Source organism: Acartia tonsa, chromosome 3 (assembly GCF_053477335.1).
Source record: "Acartia tonsa isolate MP-2025a chromosome 3, ASM5347733v1, whole genome shotgun sequence".
Taxonomy (NCBI): Eukaryota; Metazoa; Arthropoda; class Copepoda; order Calanoida; family Acartiidae; genus Acartia; species Acartia tonsa.
In genome coordinates, this window is record NC_137262.1 from 23,959,456 (window position 1) to 23,978,550 (window position 19,095).

The window sequence follows — 19,095 nt, forward strand, 5'->3', positions numbered from 1 at the left end:
TTCCGTAAAATTATGTGTTACGATATAGTAAAATTCACTTTTTAAGTCAAACTGTAATTAATTTAGATCAAATGTATATATATGAAATGGCCATGATTAAGAACAGTTTGACTGACTTAATAATGCTAATGTGGTATTCGGCAACCGTGAGCCATGCCTATGGCAACCCTGACCTGGGTTCGGGGAAGGGCCGAGGGCCCTCCCCCGAGTCCTGGGGAAGGGGTCTGCCGACCCCCTCCCTATGCCTAAAATTAATGATAGATTCTGACAGCCTTATTATGGTTAAGCTGTATTGTTAATTCCCCCCACCCTTTCCAGGGATGGGGGATCATTATTGCCCAAACTGACTATTGTATATGTATTATATTGATTCTGTTTATGATTACTTATTCCTATCTGTGTATTTATTGTTTGTTGTATATAACTTTAGTAAACCTTAGACCCTGAATAAAGGAACAACTGAATAGACTCTGTTTATTATTTAGTGATTGCTAGAGAAGCGTAGCTTCTCTATAGTATAGGTGTCCACGTCTGTTCGCACTGCCGTAGTCATTTGAACTCTGGTGTCTGCCATTTAACCTAGGCGGATACCACACTAACACACAACTTTACGAAAAATACACAAAAATGATCCCATTTTTTGTATTTTTTTTGTGCAATCATAAATCAATATTCTGCTTATTCAGTGATGAGACTCCACAGCTGTTCATGTATGTTTTACTTACCATGAGATATTACACCTTAGCTTTTATTAATGTTGGCATCCTTATTTATAATTTTATAAAAATAGTGCTCCCTAATGATAGCAAAGAGAAAAAAGTTTTACACATCAATATAATTGAATATGATTAGAAAGTTAAAACAATTTCATATAGATGTCATTTCCCATTTATTTTAGACCAAATCAAATCTAGATGATATTAAATTTGTGTAAAGAAAACCCAATGTTGTCGTTTTTTCTCCATTTTAGCACATTCTCTGCCTCGCCGTCCCTGTAAAAAAGTTTCAATAGATTTCAGCTTCTTCTCTTTATGCTGTCATTAAAATATGGCAACAACTTAAAAATTCAAACATTCATCTGATTTGTAAAAATTAACGCCTTTGTAGTTGTTTTCAAAGGTGTTTGCATTTAGGGGTGAATGTAGCATCCCAAACTTGGACATTTGTAAAGGGGGGGGGGGGAGTTAATTATATATTCTTTTTGCAATAGTGCTTTGAAATATACTTTCCAAAAATAGAGAAATAGATATTTTAATATCAAGATATAATAAAAAATTCTTACTTATCAGCTTGCTCTTGAGATTCCCATTTTTCCAGGATACAGTACGAATCTAGGATTAAAAATAAAAATAAAAATTAACCCTTCTGTTGATTGAAATTGTTAATTGAAAAGTTTAGACACTACTAATTTGGAACCAATCAAAATTTTATAAATGTCTAGGTATATGACATGAGTAATAACTATTTCCATTATATCCAGATTTCAACAAATAGAAAACTGGATATAATATGATGTCAGACATAATTTATCAATATAACACGAGTAATAACTATTACCTTCTTTTTCTGAATTCTGGATGAGGTGGCATTCTATGCAGCCATCGGCTTTCTAGGAAAAATAAATAGCGAGTTTATATTTTTAAAAAATCATACATGTTTTTCTACTTTATTTGCAATTGCCCTTGTTACCTGAGTTGTTGCCACTATTCTTTTCATGGTAGCCTCAAAATCTGCCTTGGATCCTGATTTGCATTCAATAAGTATGACTTGGATCACCGCCATTTTAAAAACTAAAAATTTAAGGCGATTTTAAAAAAAATTACTCCCAAGCGTCTGGTCCAAAGGGCTTTAGAAAAGAGGGGTTGTAAAACATATGCACACGAAAAATCAGAACAAGAACGGACAAGTCTGATCGGACAATATCTGATTTATTTATTACCATGTTTCGACGCTGAGTTTTTTAATTGGAAATTTTAATATAACTAGGTTTTAATTTAATAATTTGTTTCTATGTCTGTCCGTCCATCAAGTTCTCGTAAACGGGTAGGTTAATACTTTCACAATTTTTCAATATTTGTATTTAGGAGGGTGGGACCCTTCTCCCCCTCAAAGTCTATAGCAACTAAAGAGTCAAATTGTTGTCTGATGAAGTGCAAAAATAGACTATTTTTAAAGAAACAGGAAGACATATTAACATATTCTTATTAAACAGTAGTTGTGATACTACTAATGTGTGGAGCGTAAATTATAACTTCACCAGGACAACTAAATTATTAAATAACCGTGAAAGCCCAATTTACACGTATACGTAATGTAGTAGATAATAAAAAGCATAATTTGAAGTTTTATAATTAAGGAACTGATAATTTAGTCGTAAATTTAGTTCATCCTTATAAAAAATAATAGTATGTATGTTTGTGTGTATGTCTGAACCAATGGAACCACTGAACCGATATGGTTCTCATTTACAATGGATATTCTCATAGGTCTATAACTGACTATTTTGGGGAGGGCACCTTCAGAAAAGAAATGATCCCTAGAAAAAAAATGACACACCCAAAATTTCTTTGTACTTTTTCTTTTTAATTTGAAATGAGGGGGGTTCGAATTCCCTTCCCCACCCCTAGAATTAACACATAGAGGACTCTAGGGGCGTAACCTGTAGTTATATAATAATAAAAAGACTAGTATCAGTCCTGGGCTTATAATAGTCTATCGTGCAGTGGGGTTCATAAACTCTATAAAGAAAAGTTGTCGAAGAATTTTTTTACCAAAGCCTTGCCAAAAAAATGTTTTATTTTAAAATGTAATCCATTTAAGGGAGAATGGTAAAGGGAAAAGCTACGTGTTTATTTCAAATAGACATGGAGATAAAAATCTACAAGTTTAGCCGTTTTCAAGGTTCTAAGCATCATACAACTACTAAAACAAATCTTTTTCCAACTCCTTAATCCTTGATTAGGGAAAGCCAGCATAATTTGTTAAGCATTGAGTTCCAAGAGAAGTTTACCGATAAAATTGGAATTTCCCAGCTTTCCATTGATAGAAATAATGTTACATAAACATTGGGTAATAATTTGTTTATATATTCTTTTTAAGAAAGGTGTTAAAAACAACAAGGATTACAACATCCATAACTAGCGGAGTATTTTTTTTGTTTATTTGTAGATAAAGGTAAGGTAGCTTTGCAATTTGAAATTTGCCTCTGAAATTAATTAAAAAATTCTTTTGAATTGATCTATGTTCTAAATATTGATGTAATATGTAAAGTTCATTTTCTCAGCTTCTGATAAAGATAGACAAAGTGGATTCATTTGGTAAAAATTCAGCTGAACGTCAAGCAGTTTATTTATAACTAAATTTGTTCATCTATCTGTCATTCGTGCTTTGGTTGTACAATTTTTCGGTTGATGTTGATGTATTACTAAAAGATTTATAATCATTATTTATATGATTAGCTTGTTATGGATGTTATTATCCTTGTTTATTATATCTGTGGTTTGTGTGTTGGCCTGTGGATGAGAAATGAGGACAGGAAAATGATTACTTTCTGATTGCATTTTTATTCTATTAATACCTGTCCGGCTGGGTGCCACAGAATTTGGCCATCTGTAGAAAAACATAGAAAGTATGTATAATTTTTAAAAATAATGCAAAAAGGGTATTTTTAGGGGACTTGAGTCATATCAAAGAATGCACAGTCTCTGTTTAAAAGTTTTGCTTTAACCTAAATAAAAATTCAAAAGGGACTGATCTCCTAGACATCTTGAGATAAAATATTTTGTTAGAACCAGGCAACTTCAAAAATATAAAAAAATATAAATTTGTCTAAGAAAAAAATATTTTTCAAATTATGTGGCTCTGCATTATGTTTTGTGGCTTTCTCAAAATAATTAATTTATTTGAAAGGACTTTCAGGAAGGTTTGATAATCAACTTCGGAGAGGTCTATTTTACAATATCTTGTACTAATTTTGTGCTCAGGTTTTTGTACTTGAATATGAACCAATACTTAGTTGCCCTAGTGTCCATGGGACACAGTTTTTATAGACAAATATTACGCCTTTTTCTCTAACTTATTTACATTTTTATCCCATTAATATGGTTGTTCTGTCAGTTTTTATTTATATGCTTTAATTTGTCTTAGTATATACTTCTTTTTACCTATACTTAATTTCTATTTATATCTCAATTCAATACTAATTTTTATCATTATACCATACCAAATTATTTATTGATTTTCTTGGCTTTCATTTAAGATAGTTCTCAAAAATTTTTTTTGTCTGTCTTACTGTTAATCCAACAATATTTTAATTTCTAGTGTGTTTTGTTGAATTAGTGGTTGCGCCACTAGCACCTAGAGGATTGAAAAATATGCTAAAACCATCCAAATCTTGAAACAAAATAGCATAACAGGACCTTTGTTGAGCTATCCTAAATTGGAGAATTCGTTCGAAACAGTAGTCACTGAAATCTTAAGTTTGTTGTTACTTGACCTGAAATTGACTTCTAATTATCTTATTAAAGAGCATCTTTTTTTTGCAATTTTCTGTAAAATTGCTTGCAAGCTTCAATTCAAATGCGCTTATATGTCAAACTGCACTAAATTAAACGCATAATTGTACAGAATACCTATTGCAAAATAAATGACGTTCTTTATTAATTACCTTTCTCTTCATATCTACCTTTTTTTGATACTTATGTAAATGTTTAAGATTGAACTGTAATTAAGAAAATGTCTTCTTATTTATTTATATATTTTCTGGGGGGAAGAAACCTGAGTAATGACAATTTTCTGGCTAAGCTGGCATTTCATTACACAATAAGTTTGGCCTTTGTATATTTATTTACATCCAGGATAAAGAAAGAATAATAATTTGTTATTCTTAGAAAGATTCTAGATTAATAAAGAAACTAATCTAAGCAAAAAAGTCTAAAATAAAAAATAATCTAGTCTTTAATAGTTATTAATCGGATAGTAAGACAGGTTGTCCCGACTAATAAAATATCAAATTATAAGATTAATTCCAACTGTGTTGGCAACGGTAGGCCAACGGCCCGAGCCAAAAAAAACATAAATTAATGTTATGAATTTTTTTATTATTCATGAAAATGTCTGTGACGTGTTAGGATACATGACTTTTCAGTATGGCTCAGAAACGGTCCTAATCCATCGGATTTTAATCGGTTTCGAAGCCTTACTAGAAAATAATTTCGTTCTAGGCTCTGCAGACCATTTTTAGTTACCTGAGCTGGATCTTAAAATCATTTTAGTGGTGATCCAGGTCGGGGTGAGTCGAATTTCAGCCAATCACAGCGCGGCATTTCATAAAATGCTGTGCTCTCATTGGTGGAAAGTTGGCTCACCCCGATCTGGCTCACCACTAAAATGATTTAAAGATCCAGCTCAGGCTTTGAATAGATGATCGTTTAGGTTGTGGATTTATGGCTTATGCTAAACAACATCTCTGTAAATGGAGGGTTTTTTTGCATTCGAGTGCCAACATTAGACTATTGGAAAAGAAAATGCTAAAATTTTTGTCTAAATGATTTTTTTTAAACGGACGAAATTTTAAAAGGTAGAATCTCACATTTTCTTTATTCCTTTTTAACAGCAGAACAGTGTAAATAACAAAGCATATTGCAAAAAATTTTTTTGAAAGTTTAATAATCCTTGTTGGGTTATTAAAATGAATTGTATCCAGGTTATTTTATTTTCATTACGTGTTTTTTTATGTTTCCTATTTATTTTACTAAATGCTATTTACAATTTTACCTTGGTATTTAAAATAATTCTTTTTAAAAATCACGAAACCTTACACTAATAATTTAATTTCTAAAGTCTACTTAAAAATGGGTTATAACATATTGACATAGTTTAAAAGATGCATTTTTCAGCAGATGGTTTGAAATATCTGAATTAATTTAGCCTTTCAATGTCTAACATATACATAGAGTAGCTAAGATATATTTCATTCCTTATATGACAACACATAAATCAAAAAAGAAAACGCATTCTGTTTTGCCAAGAGATATATTTTAGGATATTTTATGTACTATATTGTGCAAGATATGCTTCATATGGAAAAATATTACTTTCAATTTGGTTTATAGTCGCCTTCAGGCAGTTTTCCTTTTAATACTATCCTTCGTTGTTTAGTAACAGGACGTCTGTCAAAGTAGCATTCAGAAACCATTTTTAAAAGTTTTCTCTTTATGCCAAGACTCGAACTTATAACTCCCTGGCAAAAAGCAGATGTAAATCCACTGCGAGCTCTAAGTCGCGAGTTTGTATTTTGCTAGCTTTTATGTCTACTTATTTATAGACAAATTTAAAGACAAAATCAGTCAACGCTATCAAAACAAAGTCACGCAAAGAATTCTTGCAATTTTACTTTTTTATCAGCATTTTGATCAAAACATTTCTGGCCTCTTATTTACTTGTGATTTTTAGGCTTTGTGTTGATAGGATAACCTAATTTTTAAAGTTTGTTGATTTTAAGATAAAATAGTTTTTTTTTATCTTAGACTAGCGGCTTCATCTTAGCCTTCATCTTATCGCAATAAAAATAAGTGTTACATTAATCTTTTATACAAGGCGCATTTCTTAAAATATGGCCTAAAACTGATTTTACAAAAGTTGGAATGTTAAACTATTTCGTGAGTGCAAAATTTTTTTTCTTCAAATGTTGTATTATTTCTGCATTCATAACAAATACAGCAAGATTGTAGAAGAATAACTCATTTAATAGCCAAGTGTTAAAAAACTCATTAAATAGCCTGACGTTATTTTTTTCTCGAATATTTTTCATTTACTTAAGATCGGTTTACAATAAGCGATTGATATTTTCATCTTTACATTTTCAAACCAAAAAATAGACGACATGACTCATTTTTGCTAAATAAATCTATTAACAAGTATTGCAAAATCTAAACAGAATTTAGTGAAAAATGCAAGTTATTTATAATGATTTGATAGTTCATAATAATAAAAATTATGTACTTCATTTAATATTTTCAATAATAATATTTTACTATATAACCATAAAAGCAAAATAATTCTAATTGACTTTAGTTCTCCCTTTTATGGAAGCTTTTCATAGGTTCCGGAAAGGAAATAGGCTCCTATTTTTACCCTTATTTTACCCCTTTGAAGACAAAGTATCTAGGCGCGCAGCCGTTAGTAACTCTTTTAGCATCAGAGAAAACACGTAGTCCGATATATGAAGTTCTCGAATTCACGGACAAACTGACGGACGGACATTCATTCTAAAGAAGTTGTATCAACTTTTTTTTTTATAGCTAGCCGGTCCTTTTAGTAAGTAGTAGATGTAAAATTTTTCATAGAATTCAGATATGCAATCGGTTTTTTTGTAGACCTCTTATTTTTTAAGTAATTTAAGTTTAAAAAAAAAAAATTAAGTCGATTTTAAGGTACTAAAATGCAACAAAAAAAAGAAAGAAAATGGCCATTATGAACAAAAATAGTAAGATCTTTAATTTGACACCTTACTTTTTCAATTCTGTCAGGTAATTATTGAAAAAATCGATTTTTTTAAACCCACGAGAATAAAAACTTTGAACTCAATTTTATCATTTCACAAGTAAAAAAATATGGGTTCATATATACCTTTAGAATCAGAAAAATATTACGAATCCATTGTAAGCAAAATTGAAAAAAAAAGTTTACAATATAGTATATAAACTACAATAAAAGGAATTATATGAAAATATCATATTATATTGTACAGGCAACGTCTTAACTTTTGAATTGGGTATAGAAATGGGAAGGGGGTATAGAGGGGGTAAAGAGGGGGTAAAAAAGGGAAGACGATAGTGTTGCCAGATCAAAAAATACAATTGGCCATTTTTATATTTTTTTGTTTTTTTACTTTTTTTCAATTTTGCTTACAATGGATTCGTAATATTTTTCTGATTCTAAAGGTATATATGAACCCATGTTTTTTATGTCTGTTTGAGAAAATATTTAGGTCTAAAGTTTTTATTAAACCGAGGTTAAAAAAATAGATTTTTTCAATAATTACTCAACAGAATTTTAAAAGTAAGGTGTCAAATTAAAGATCTTACTATTTTTGTTCTTACTGGCCATTTTCTTCTTTTATTTTGTTGCGTTTTAGTACCTTAAAACCGACTTAATTATTTTTTTAAAAAACTTAAATTACTTAAAAAATAAGAGGTCTACAAAAAAACCGATTGCATATCTGAATTCTATGAAAAATTTTACATCTACTACTTACTAAAAGAACCGGCTAGCCATAAAAAAAAAGTTGATACAACTTCTTTAGGTTAAACTATTGCAAAATTTTAACATTAAAAAAATTTCTTATCAACATGTATAAAATTATTTTCATAAAATTTAGTGAAATAGTTTTTATGTTTATTATTTTTGTATTGTTATATAAAAATATTTTTTTTTATTCGATGACTTTCCTTTTTTATGTTGTCCTCGTAAATTGTTCAAAGCCAAGCTTGTCATCCTTGTTTATTATTCATTTAAAATCGGGGGGGGGGGGGGGGGAGGGGGTAACGGAGGTGATGAACACTCCCCTCAGAAATTAAATTAGGTTGGCCTACCATCCAGTCATTTTCGGCCCCTCAAGTTTTACAGACCTTTGGCAAAACCCTGTGCACACCACTAGTTCAGACATCTAATACAATAATAAATGCTCCATTTTTTTCAGATTTTCTGAGATTCGCTATTAAGGATTTTGTCATACTTGTAGGTCTAAATACAGAGACACATAAACCTATCAACACTTCAATGTCTTCAAATTTGTCCTAAAGTTTATAAATAATGGATTTAAAAATATTAGTGCAAAAACTCATCATCTTAAAAATGATAGATTTATTTTTAATAAATTTGTTACATTAACAAAAATCTAAATTTACAGTATTACTTTATTTAGCAAATTGAAAAAAAACAAAGCAATTACAAAAAATTAGCTAGAATTAAAATATTCGTTCAAAAATTCATTTATAGTCTCTTTGCAATGATCTGTATTTCTTCATTCAGAGAAATAGATTAATATTACAAGTTAGAGCTCCTTTCAGGGGCTGAAGATTGTTATTATTTTTTTTTGTTATAAAGATTCTCATTAAAAAGGTAATCAAGTTTTTACTTCTCGTTGAACTTTTTTTGATGGCAACTTCTGAAGTGTAAGTGTAGAATAATTTAGGGAACCTAAACCTCGTCTAAAAACCTCATCCATAAAAGTCCGACCACAACAAACCTTATTAAATATTTCAAGCAAGTGTAACACAAAGGATATTGCTGCTACGCAAATCAAAATGTACAGCGCTATAATTCTGGTATTATTATCCTCTTTCTGTATTGACCTCATTCTTAAGTAGAATAAGAGATACCAGAATAAAGCAAAGAAAGCGTGGAATACAGAGAGCCAACACTGGAATGTTCTTGCTTTCTTGAATTGATTGAATGAGTGTTCTTCCTGGCATAGTTGGGTGACTATCAGGGGCGCGTAAACAAGCACGTAACACCTACATAGGAGGAGAATTTAATGCACCCCCAACAAGATCTGTTACTAGTATGTGTGTCAACGCATTGAATTAGCTGGTAATTAGAATTTTTTTCATACCCGTTTAAATTGAAGGAGAGTGACATTTTAACTTGATCCTCCCCGATGGCTGTTGTACGGGAGTGCATCAAGGGGGTGTACTAGAGAACCTTGTCATGTGTCGAATAGAGAGCCGCTTCGTATTATAGATGATACAACTCCCTTATGCATACCTCTGCACTGAGTGCTTAAAATAATTTTTAGCGAAAAATAGCACAGTAAGAGATCAAGAATAAGACCGATGTACAAGAGCAATACTATCCATAAAAAGCACAGCAAGAAACAAAAATGTTTTCAAATATTTACTATTAAACATATGGTTTAAACGCACTTGTTTAGTTCACATGGTATGTAGTATGTACCTTATAGAGCAATTTTTATACTCTAATAATTAATTGTAGCTATAGAGTAGCTAAGCTATAAAAAATACCTGAAAACTAAATTAGACATGGCCCGCCTGAAGACACAGAAAACTGCTAATGTAAATCCATTGTGTATGACCAGGTAGATGACAATCTTGTAAACTATATCTAGCTCCTCGGGTAACATCAAAATCACTTAAAATGTTTTTAAAAAATGTTAAGTTAAAGAAAAAGATTGGTTGGTGATTTCACTTTACCTATAAATGGACCACCAAACCCTCCCAAATACATTAATTTGGGGCTTTATTCCTACAGAATTCTATTCCTGCTCTTCTATCTTACCTATATGCTTATTGTCCAAAAGCATTGTAAACTGACAGCAGATATATTCGGAATGAATAAACTAGTTTTAGAGAAGAAGAATCTTCAAAACTTTATCTCTCAAATTGCAGGAAACTAAGACTGTCTGACAAAAATAAACTTAGTAATATGGAGAAGCTTTTCTAGTAAGAAAATGAACAAGGATGATATGAGTACAACCGTAAGAGCATTTGTTAAAATCAAGAATCACGAAACCTTTCTCATATATTCATATTTTGTAGTATGACTAACATACCAACAGACAAAGTGATTTACTGACTGAATGGGGTATTCCTGTCCAGTTTTTTGTTTAGGAATGAATATTTCTTACCCGAGGGAATAAATGATGGACCGATAGGTCATCATTTATTCACGAGAATAAATGATGACCTATCGGTCCATCATTTATTCCCTCGGGTAAGAAATATTCATTCCTAAACAAAAAACTGGACAGGAATATCATTCTCATTTAAACAAAAACTCATTTTTATGCTAGTAAAATGTGGTTTAATTTGGGTTTTTAAATTTTATTTATTTCCCTGGTATAATTTTTCTTTCTTTTAGTAATTAATAAAAATTCTAAAATCTCCCAAAAAAAAATAAAAATCATACCAGGGATATAAATGAGATACCAGGGAAATAAATGAATATTTACATCCACTATTTAAGGGGTTGTTTATATGGGAATGCAAATTGGTATAAGGAATCGTCAAACAAAAATCAGTCATCTATCTTGAATAACATCTGAGAAAATCATATTTTCCTCATAGAGTTACGGACTGACTGACGTTCAGACAAAGTGAATTATAGGTTCCACGACAAACGTAAGAGTCCCAAACGTCAGAGTGGAAAAACATCAGAGTGGACAAACGCAAGAGTCCCAAACGTCAGAGTGGGACAAACGTCAGAGTGGGACAAACGTCAGAGTGGACAAACGCAGGATTTTTGGGACAAACGTCAGAGTGGACATTTTATAAGTAAAACGTATGAGTCTCGATTTTATAATCATTAAAGCGCTGCGGCTAGGTAGGCCAGGGTGCTGAGTGCTGCAGCCAGAGTCATTTTCTTTATGATTAGGTTAGGTTAGGTTATAGGCTAGGGGGCCGAGCGCCCGCGGCTAGGCAGGCTAGGGGGCCGAGCGCTGCGGCTAGGTAGGCCAGGGTGCTGAGTGCTGCAGCCAGAGTCATTTTCTTTATGATTAGGTTAGGTTAGGTTATAGGCTAGGGGGCCGAGCGCCCGCGGCTAGGCAGGCTAGGGGGCCTAACTGTCTATTTTTTGTCATATAATTAAAATAGCATAGACTCTGATGTTTTACTTAAGCAATGTCCACTCTGACGTTTGTCCCACTCTGACGTTTGTCCCACTCTGACGTTTGGGACTCTTGCGTTTGGGACTCTTGCGTTTGGGACTCTTGCGTTTGTCCACTCTGACGTTTGGGACTCTTACGTTTGGGGTAGGACCGAATTATAGAGTAACTTCGGTACAAATAAATTTACCTGTGACAGGAAGAGCAATGAAAGTTATAACTGCCGGGGACTCTAATATTGAAACTAATAACACATCTCTTGTCCGTGGCTCTAACTCAGATTTCTTCAAAGAAATGTCCATATTATAGATGTTGAAATGTATTAAAATTTCATTCAAATTCTTTAAAAATTAAAAATGACGTAGTTATACTTCTTTATACAAAAATTTATACAATTTTGGTAGATTCTACTGAAAACCGAAAAATATTATAAATTGCAGCTTTTACAAATTTGGATAAAATTTTAGAGCATCTTCACAACAACAGAGATACGAATGATAGAGTAGTTCACTATTGAATAAAACTAATAAACCTTAAATATGTGAAGAAGATAGTAGTTATGAAGACCATAGAGAATGCTGAATACAGATATTGCCAGGGAAATTCTTGTCAAGTATTGCCAATCTTCTGTTATTGACATATCATTGCTTCCTTTACCAAAGAATCATAGTCACATTACATAACGACGTAGCAACTCTAGAATCGTAACCAGAATGCCCGTACGGCTATTTGAAACATGTTATTTTTTAACCTTTTTTATGTGATATAGTTAACCTATTCATCTGAATTTTTGAATACAGATTCATATCAAGATACAATATTATAAGCGAAGCATCTCTATGATTAAGTATTTAAGCAGTTTTACAACAAATTTACAATTTTGTTTAGTTTTATACATTAATATTCTGCTTTTTGGTCCTGACACTTTACAAGTGTAATTGTTCGTTTGTCCTACCGTTTCAGAGCATCATTTTCATGGACGCTATCATCGTTGTTTTCTATCTAACAAAGTAAAACAATATATCCAATATCTTACTATTTTATATTTGCAATGTTAAACTTTGATGCCTAGAATAGAAAGCTGCAAAGATGCTTGGTACCAAGATTCTCCACAAATGTCATTTATCTAAATTAAGTATAATTTCAGAGAAAAAAATATTACCCAACTAGCGGATTTGTCCCTAGCATCTAAGAGTTATGCATTTTAGTGGCAGAAAAGGGCCAAAAATATAGCCTAAAATTATCCCACAACTTAAATCTGTAAATAAAATTACCTAAAACCTCATAGGGTGTTACCTAAAACAGAAAAACCAATAGATTCAATAGTTATTGAGATCTTCTGACAATAAACACTACTTTAGGATAGGATGTCAAGATGTTTGTTTTCTGAAACAAAATTCTGGTAAAAAAAATAAAAGCATACCTTTAAATCATACAGCCTTTGTTTGAATTCTTTTCTGTCTGGATATTTTAATCTGGCTATACCATTGGCACTATACAACAAAAGCTTTCAAAAATAGATTTGGATCATGGAAAGAAAACGAAGTAGTGGGTTTTGTCGTATTTTCACAGTAGCTTTTCTTCTATTTCTAACCAATTAAAAGCTAATACTGTGAAAATTCGAAGAAACCCACTACTTCGTATTCTTTCCATGATCCAAGGTTTTTTTTTACACCTTACTTTTGTAGAAATAAGAATAGCATCTTGAGTTTGGAAAAACCTTGTTACCTTATTGAGAGTTGTGTGAAAAGAGCTAAGATATAATTTTGGCAGTATTTTCTCTTTTCAGGTAACATGACCACATCCAAGAGGCTTAATATTGATGGTAATAAAATCATAAAACCTAAAAAAAATATGAACTAAATATATACAGCAAAGAAAAAAAACATTTATTAGGTATCCAAGGAAATAATATTGAATTCAATAATCAAAAAGTTCTATAGTTTATTGTATACCAGGAGTTTCGCCCCTATCATCTAGTACTTCCTCATATCAAATACAGGTGGTCAAGTCAATTTCAGGTTACAGGTATGATCCTGGAGGTCCTGATCCTCCAGGTCTCCAGAAATCTTTAAAAGTCTCATGTTAAGGTTGCGGCAAGGGGCCCGACTGTTAAGGGTTAATATCAGCAAAAAATAAACCTAAATCAAGATAATGTCTGTGTAGCGGAAGAGTTTCTATGCGCCCCATAATAATAGTGTCCTTGAATTGAATCTTTTTAGATAAATCATGAATATGAAATGTAATTCTCTTTTGTATTTCTTTCCCTAAAATATATAAGGGGAAGGAATCAATTGTTATCCTATTTAACCCATCCTAATGCTGTAGATATTGAAGTTAGTATTGTTTTATTTCTGTATGAATAAACTTGTATATTTATTAGAACCTCTGTGTTATGTGGATTAAAGCGAAGCTTATCTACAGTCAAACCGTGTTCCGCTGCCCGCACTCGTCACGCTAGATATGTACATTCAAATGATAACCTGTTGCAATAGCATATTTGAATTGTTGCACCCTGTAGTAACCATAAAACACAATTAAATCACTGAATAGATCAACCAAGGGGAGCAGTACATCAAACAAGAATATTGCTGTCCTTGCCTTAATTTTGGTGCTACAACTCATTTTTAATACAAAGCTGCAAAGGAAACTGGGTTATTATTATTAGGTAATAAAGATTAAGGAAATATAGATATAAAATATGGAACTTTTTAATATAATTCAAAACACAAGTTAGGATTCCATCTGTCTAAATTTTGAAAATTTACAATTTTAATGCTCCTTTTAACTTTAAATAAAATGATTTGATAGCAACTATTGCTTCCAATTTTTTACAGAACTATTTAATCAACTTGAAAAGTCAAAATTTCTTATCAATAAAAATGAATGTTTCTGGTGATAGGCAAATTAAAAGCACAATTTTGTATCATTTTTAATAGTTCCTAAAATATACAAATATTTTAAGAAAGATATATTTGCTAAAATGTACAAAAACTAAAAAATTTGAAACCAATCACTAGTTTAAGACAGTTTTTAAGTTGTCCCTATAAATTTTCAACTTGCGCGGACTATTGGGTACCTACCACCATAGAAATATTGCAAATTATTTTGAAGAATATTATTAGCAGGGCTCGGCAGCAGTGCGTAAGCCGCCTGTAAGCATCACGGAGGAAAATTAACCTTGTACAAATTAAAAATCAACTGAAAGTCCTAATATGGCAATCCCTCTTTTTTAAAATTTTAAAAGCATCCAGACGGGTTTTCATTTGAAGCTTAGTCGCGGCCGCCGAACGCTGATTATTAGAATGCTTAAAAGTTTTACAAAGCTGGATCTTTAAATCATTTTAGTGGTAAGCCAATCACAGCGCGGCATTTCATAAAATGCTGTGCTCTCATTGGTGGAAAGTTGGCTCACCACTAAAATGATTTAAAGATCCAGCTCAACATTGTTGAAATTTTACTGAAAAGTGTTTTCATGAATTTAAAATTTTTTTGTGTTTGCTGCGAATAAAAATGTATGACACATCTTACGTATAATCTATTTTATGAAATCATGCAACCTCGCATGTAAACATTTATATTTCAGCTCTTTAATTTTACCAGAATTAAAATGTTACTAAGGCTTAATAGTAAAGGCAACAAAATAAGCTAGAAACCGTTCAAAAGCAATATTTATTTATAGAATGTTAATGCAATTAAGCAAAAAAGGATTACTTTGATACGAAGATAATTTACTAAATTTACTCAGACCAATAGAATAACACACAATTTAACTACAGTTATTAATTCTCATTTACAACAAGTTTACAAATTGTTTAAGATTGGATGTATTCTGTACTGGCACCTTGATTATCTAATTTCCAGAACCGCAGTGATAAGAAGTAAATATATGATTTAATCTCATGAATGAGTTTTGGTAGATTTAACACCTAAAATTAGAATAATCAGGACATCAATCTAAAAGCATATCTATTCATTAATTTTGGGATATTTTTCTTTACATAGATTTTCCTTATAATTAAATATTTTATATTCTATGATTTGAGATGATATTTTTGGTGTTTAAAAATCTTCTCATCTCTTGAATAAGCCTACATAGAATACATATAAACATGCAATATATGTTTAATTTGTATATGACAAGGAGTAGGGAGACTCAGTCATACTCCAAAATGCAAAAAAAAAGAAATTAAACAAACTTCAATATATTTTTAAACTCTTTATTGAAAATATGCCATGAATTTGATTAAAAAAGATCATATTAAAAAGAAAAATAAGTAGTTATGGTTTACACATAGACCAATTTGTTGTAAAGGTTTTAAATTTAGGATGGTGTTCCCCTTTCTTTGAATGTAAAGTGTTTATAAACACTTAAGTGCCAGAGGCTACCATAAAAGTGTATGTATATTACACATTACAGGTATAAATGCTTACTTTTTATTTATATACCTACACACATATCTGATAAAAAGAAGGGAATAAATATTTTATGAGCTTACACTTTCCATTTCTCTTATATATTTATACTTTTAAGATATTTATGTTTATGTTAAATAAATATTTTTAGAAAAAAAATAGCCTGCAGCTACATTAAAACTAAATAAAATAAACCTTCAAGTCACAGAATGTTTTTCAATTTGCTAAACAACGAAAACAAAAAATTTTAAAATTTTTTCAAATTCGATAGATAATCAGATAGAAAGTCAGCTCAATACAAATTAGAATCTAAATAAAGATAAAAAATTAAAAAATGTTTACATTGTTAAAGAAAGAAAAAAAGAATAAAAAAGAAAATCTGTGAAAATAAGACTTTCATAACAGAGAGTTAGATGGTTAAATTGAATTTGAAATGGATTAAAATTGAAAAAAAACTATAGAGCGGAAAAAAATAATTTTTAAGAGGTTGGGAGATTTTTTCAATTTATCTAGCTGATAGATAGAAAAATAAAGAAAGATCAATTAGAAAAAAACTAAAAAAAATAGTGAGATAGAAAGATAGATAACAAATTGGATGTAAAATAAGAAAGATAGAAAGTTGTGTGAATATTAGTAAGCAAAGTTTAGCTTCATTAGATTTTCTGAATATGCAAAATATTTCAGGGGATGTATTCTAAAATATTTGCATTGCATATTATCTGCTAGTTGTTTCTGTTCAATGATTTAATTTAAGGATTAAACAATTGATATATATTTTAAAACCATTCTACAAAGAACAAGAAGAAAGTGGTACATATAAGTCGACCCTCCACTTTTCATCTTAGTTTTAAAAAGAAAGTACAAAAAATTTGTGGGGGTTATTTTTTTTCAAGGGCTATTTCTTGGTAAGGCAGATGTATCATCCGATAAACCTTCCCTTAACTTATAAGAGGCTTTGCTGTAAGTAAAGGATGATTGTTCGAGTAGTTAGCGAGATCCTTTGCTAGAGACAAAAAACTTACTACTTTATTTACTAGGATTTAAAAGAATGCTAATAATTCTGAAAATTTAAAATTTAATGATAATGAAAGTGAGAAAATTTTCACGTCTAAACCCCCCATTTAAAGTTCAAGATTTAGCAAAGTTTAAAGTTGCTCCTTCCCTTCCCCTCTCAAATAAATTAAATAATTCCATAGAATGATAGAATACTAAAAAGAAAACTAAAATTTTGACTACCACGTACTCTTAGTTAAGATCAATCTATTAATTTTACGTATAAGTCTGTTTAGAGTTTCATTGTAAATGTCGGCAGTTGGGTGATTCAACGGATTAGGTGATTTAATAAGTAGATAAGTCATAAATCAATTAATGAGAAGTCATAAATCAATAATAATTCATTAGAAAAAAGTCTTTAAATTCGTGTTTTTATATATTTTGATATTTATAATTCTGTAGCACGACTGACAGACCGACGGACCAAGTAAATTATATACTAGAAGTTCATATTGAAAATCTTCACATAAAATTTTAAGCCAACTGTTTTAAATAGCAGCCGAAAAAATTTCCCCCGAAGCTTTATATGTTCTAAATATATCTTATTTGTTTCATGAAATCAGAATTAATGTTTAAAGTGAGGCATATAATCACTTTATGAAACTCTATTGTAGCTCTCCTGTAAATGCAATAAATTCAAGAGTCTGCAAATAAAGACCAAATTAAGCTTGTAATTTCAAACAGGCATACATGTATTAGGCTTAGATAATTTTCCCTTTATCTAAAAATAAATACAATGAATGTTTAGGTATTAAAAGGAGATTTTTACAGAATTTTTCAAGAAAATGGGATATTTTTGCTATAAATTAAGAGTAAAAAACATAATACTTTGTGATTAGATTAAATTGAATAAGACAGCTTTTTCATTTAAAAGCCAGATACATTATTTTGTGGAAACTTGCCTACAAATTATCAGAACTCCTACTACTAAGGTTACAACTTTAGAACTTGTTGTTCATATTGTCAAGATTATTCATATAAGGTTAGTGAATTTGTAAGATTATTAATAATAAAATATTAATTTTAGAATTTTTTCAGCTATTCAAGATTATTCATACAAGGTTATAGTAAATTATCGTAATAATAAATAGGTTACAACTTTAGAACCTGTTATTTATATAACAATAAAAAATGTTCAGAAGTGTAAGGCTAAATTATCCTAAATATTTAGGAAATGTTGGTCCTTTACTTTTGAGTAAAATTACATGAAATTTGTAATTTTAGCAATTTGCACTTCTTTCACTGCTATTAAAGACATTTAATGTTGTCATTAAGATTTAATTAGTAAAAACTTTGACTTTGTGACACTTAATACTTTAGAAAATGCAATTTTAACTCAAAACATTTAAGTTTAATTGAAATTGTTATTATTCTAACAAGGATGACATCAATTAATTACCATCATAGCTATTGATAAAAACAGAACTTACTAGCAGTTATGATTTTTGGCCTCGCGATTGTTCAAAATTAGCTCCTAGGATTCTCCGACATGTGACAAGCTAAAAACTGCAGTTTATGAAGGCTACTGTAGCAACGCCATTGTTTTTCAGTGACTAATTATATAGATCATGGATAGCTAATCTATTATTATGGTATACATTTGTTTTTATGAAAAAAAAATTCAAGATCATAAGATTGACTTTTATCAACAAAATCAGCTTTAAAATTGATATTCCCCATCTAGGGGTATTCCCTCACACATAAAATATACACACACACACAAACACTCACGCCCACTTGACCTAAACCCTATTTTACGAGCTGCAAATGTCGTAACAATTAGGTAATAAATTCCGCGGTAAAATATATCAATATATATAAAATCATAAAGGATAATTTACAATTATTTTTACTGGGGGATATTATTGATATTTTACGATCAACTTTATTTAGGAATTTCTATAATAATCAATTAAATCTTAAAGTTATAAACATCTTATTATAGACAGCTTTCCGCGGATATTAGCATGAAAAATTAACAAATCAAAACCAGGTTTATTAGC

The 19,095-nt window shown here is 30.5% G+C and overlaps 2 protein-coding genes and 1 long non-coding RNA gene across 3 annotated transcripts; all 3 read right to left on the minus strand.

The window, feature by feature from the left end:
- Positions 1–591: 591 nt before the first annotated feature.
- LOC145315161 (uncharacterized) lies at positions 592–1,847 on the minus strand. Its single transcript, XR_013877966.1, has 4 exons — positions 1,690–1,847; positions 1,558–1,609; positions 1,283–1,331; positions 592–992 (listed from the first exon to the last, which is right to left on the minus strand). It is a non-coding gene; the product is annotated as an uncharacterized LOC145315161 (long non-coding RNA).
- Positions 1,848–8,911: 7,064 nt separating this feature from the next.
- On the minus strand, positions 8,912–12,270 carry LOC145315163 (uncharacterized). The gene is made up of 4 exons (XM_080155201.1): positions 12,156–12,270; positions 11,814–11,907; positions 10,026–10,152; positions 8,912–9,518 (listed from the first exon to the last, which is right to left on the minus strand). The coding sequence occupies exons 1-4, from the start codon at positions 12,261–12,263 to the stop codon at positions 9,128–9,130; spliced, it is 720 nt and encodes a 239-aa protein (XP_080011327.1). The 5' UTR covers positions 12,264–12,270; the 3' UTR covers positions 8,912–9,127.
- A 407-nt stretch (positions 12,271–12,677) lies between these two features.
- LOC145314800 (uncharacterized) lies at positions 12,678–14,257 on the minus strand. The gene is made up of 4 exons (XM_080154880.1): positions 14,107–14,257; positions 13,352–13,466; positions 13,047–13,116; positions 12,678–12,749 (listed from the first exon to the last, which is right to left on the minus strand). Exons 1-4 carry the CDS (start codon positions 14,246–14,248, stop codon positions 12,678–12,680), a joined length of 399 nt encoding a protein of 132 aa, XP_080011006.1. The 5' UTR covers positions 14,249–14,257.
- Positions 14,258–19,095: the final 4,838 nt, after the last annotated feature.

Excerpts from the sequence above, each read along its gene's own strand:
- LOC145315163 (XM_080155201.1), bottom strand. The coding sequence starts at position 12,263 with ATGTCAATAACAGAAGATTGGCAATACTTGACAAGAATTTCCCTGGCA. Across the intron at positions 10,153-11,813 it reads CATTGCTCTTCCTGTCACAG|TGATTTTGATGTTACCCGAG; the intron begins GTAAATTTATTT and ends AAACATTTTAAG. Across the intron at positions 9,519-10,025 it reads ATGTCTAATTTAGTTTTCAG|GTGTTACGTGCTTGTTTACG; the intron begins GTATTTTTTATA and ends CCTCCTATGTAG.
- LOC145314800 (XM_080154880.1), bottom strand. The coding sequence starts at position 14,248 with ATGAGTTGTAGCACCAAAATTAAGGCAAGGACAGCAATATTCTTGTTT. Across the intron at positions 13,117-13,351 it reads TTCACACAACTCTCAATAAG|TGCCAATGGTATAGCCAGAT; the intron begins GTAACAAGGTTT and ends TTTGTTGTATAG. Across the intron at positions 12,750-13,046 it reads AAAGGCTGTATGATTTAAAG|ATAAATGACATTTGTGGAGA; the intron begins GTATGCTTTTAT and ends TACTTAATTTAG.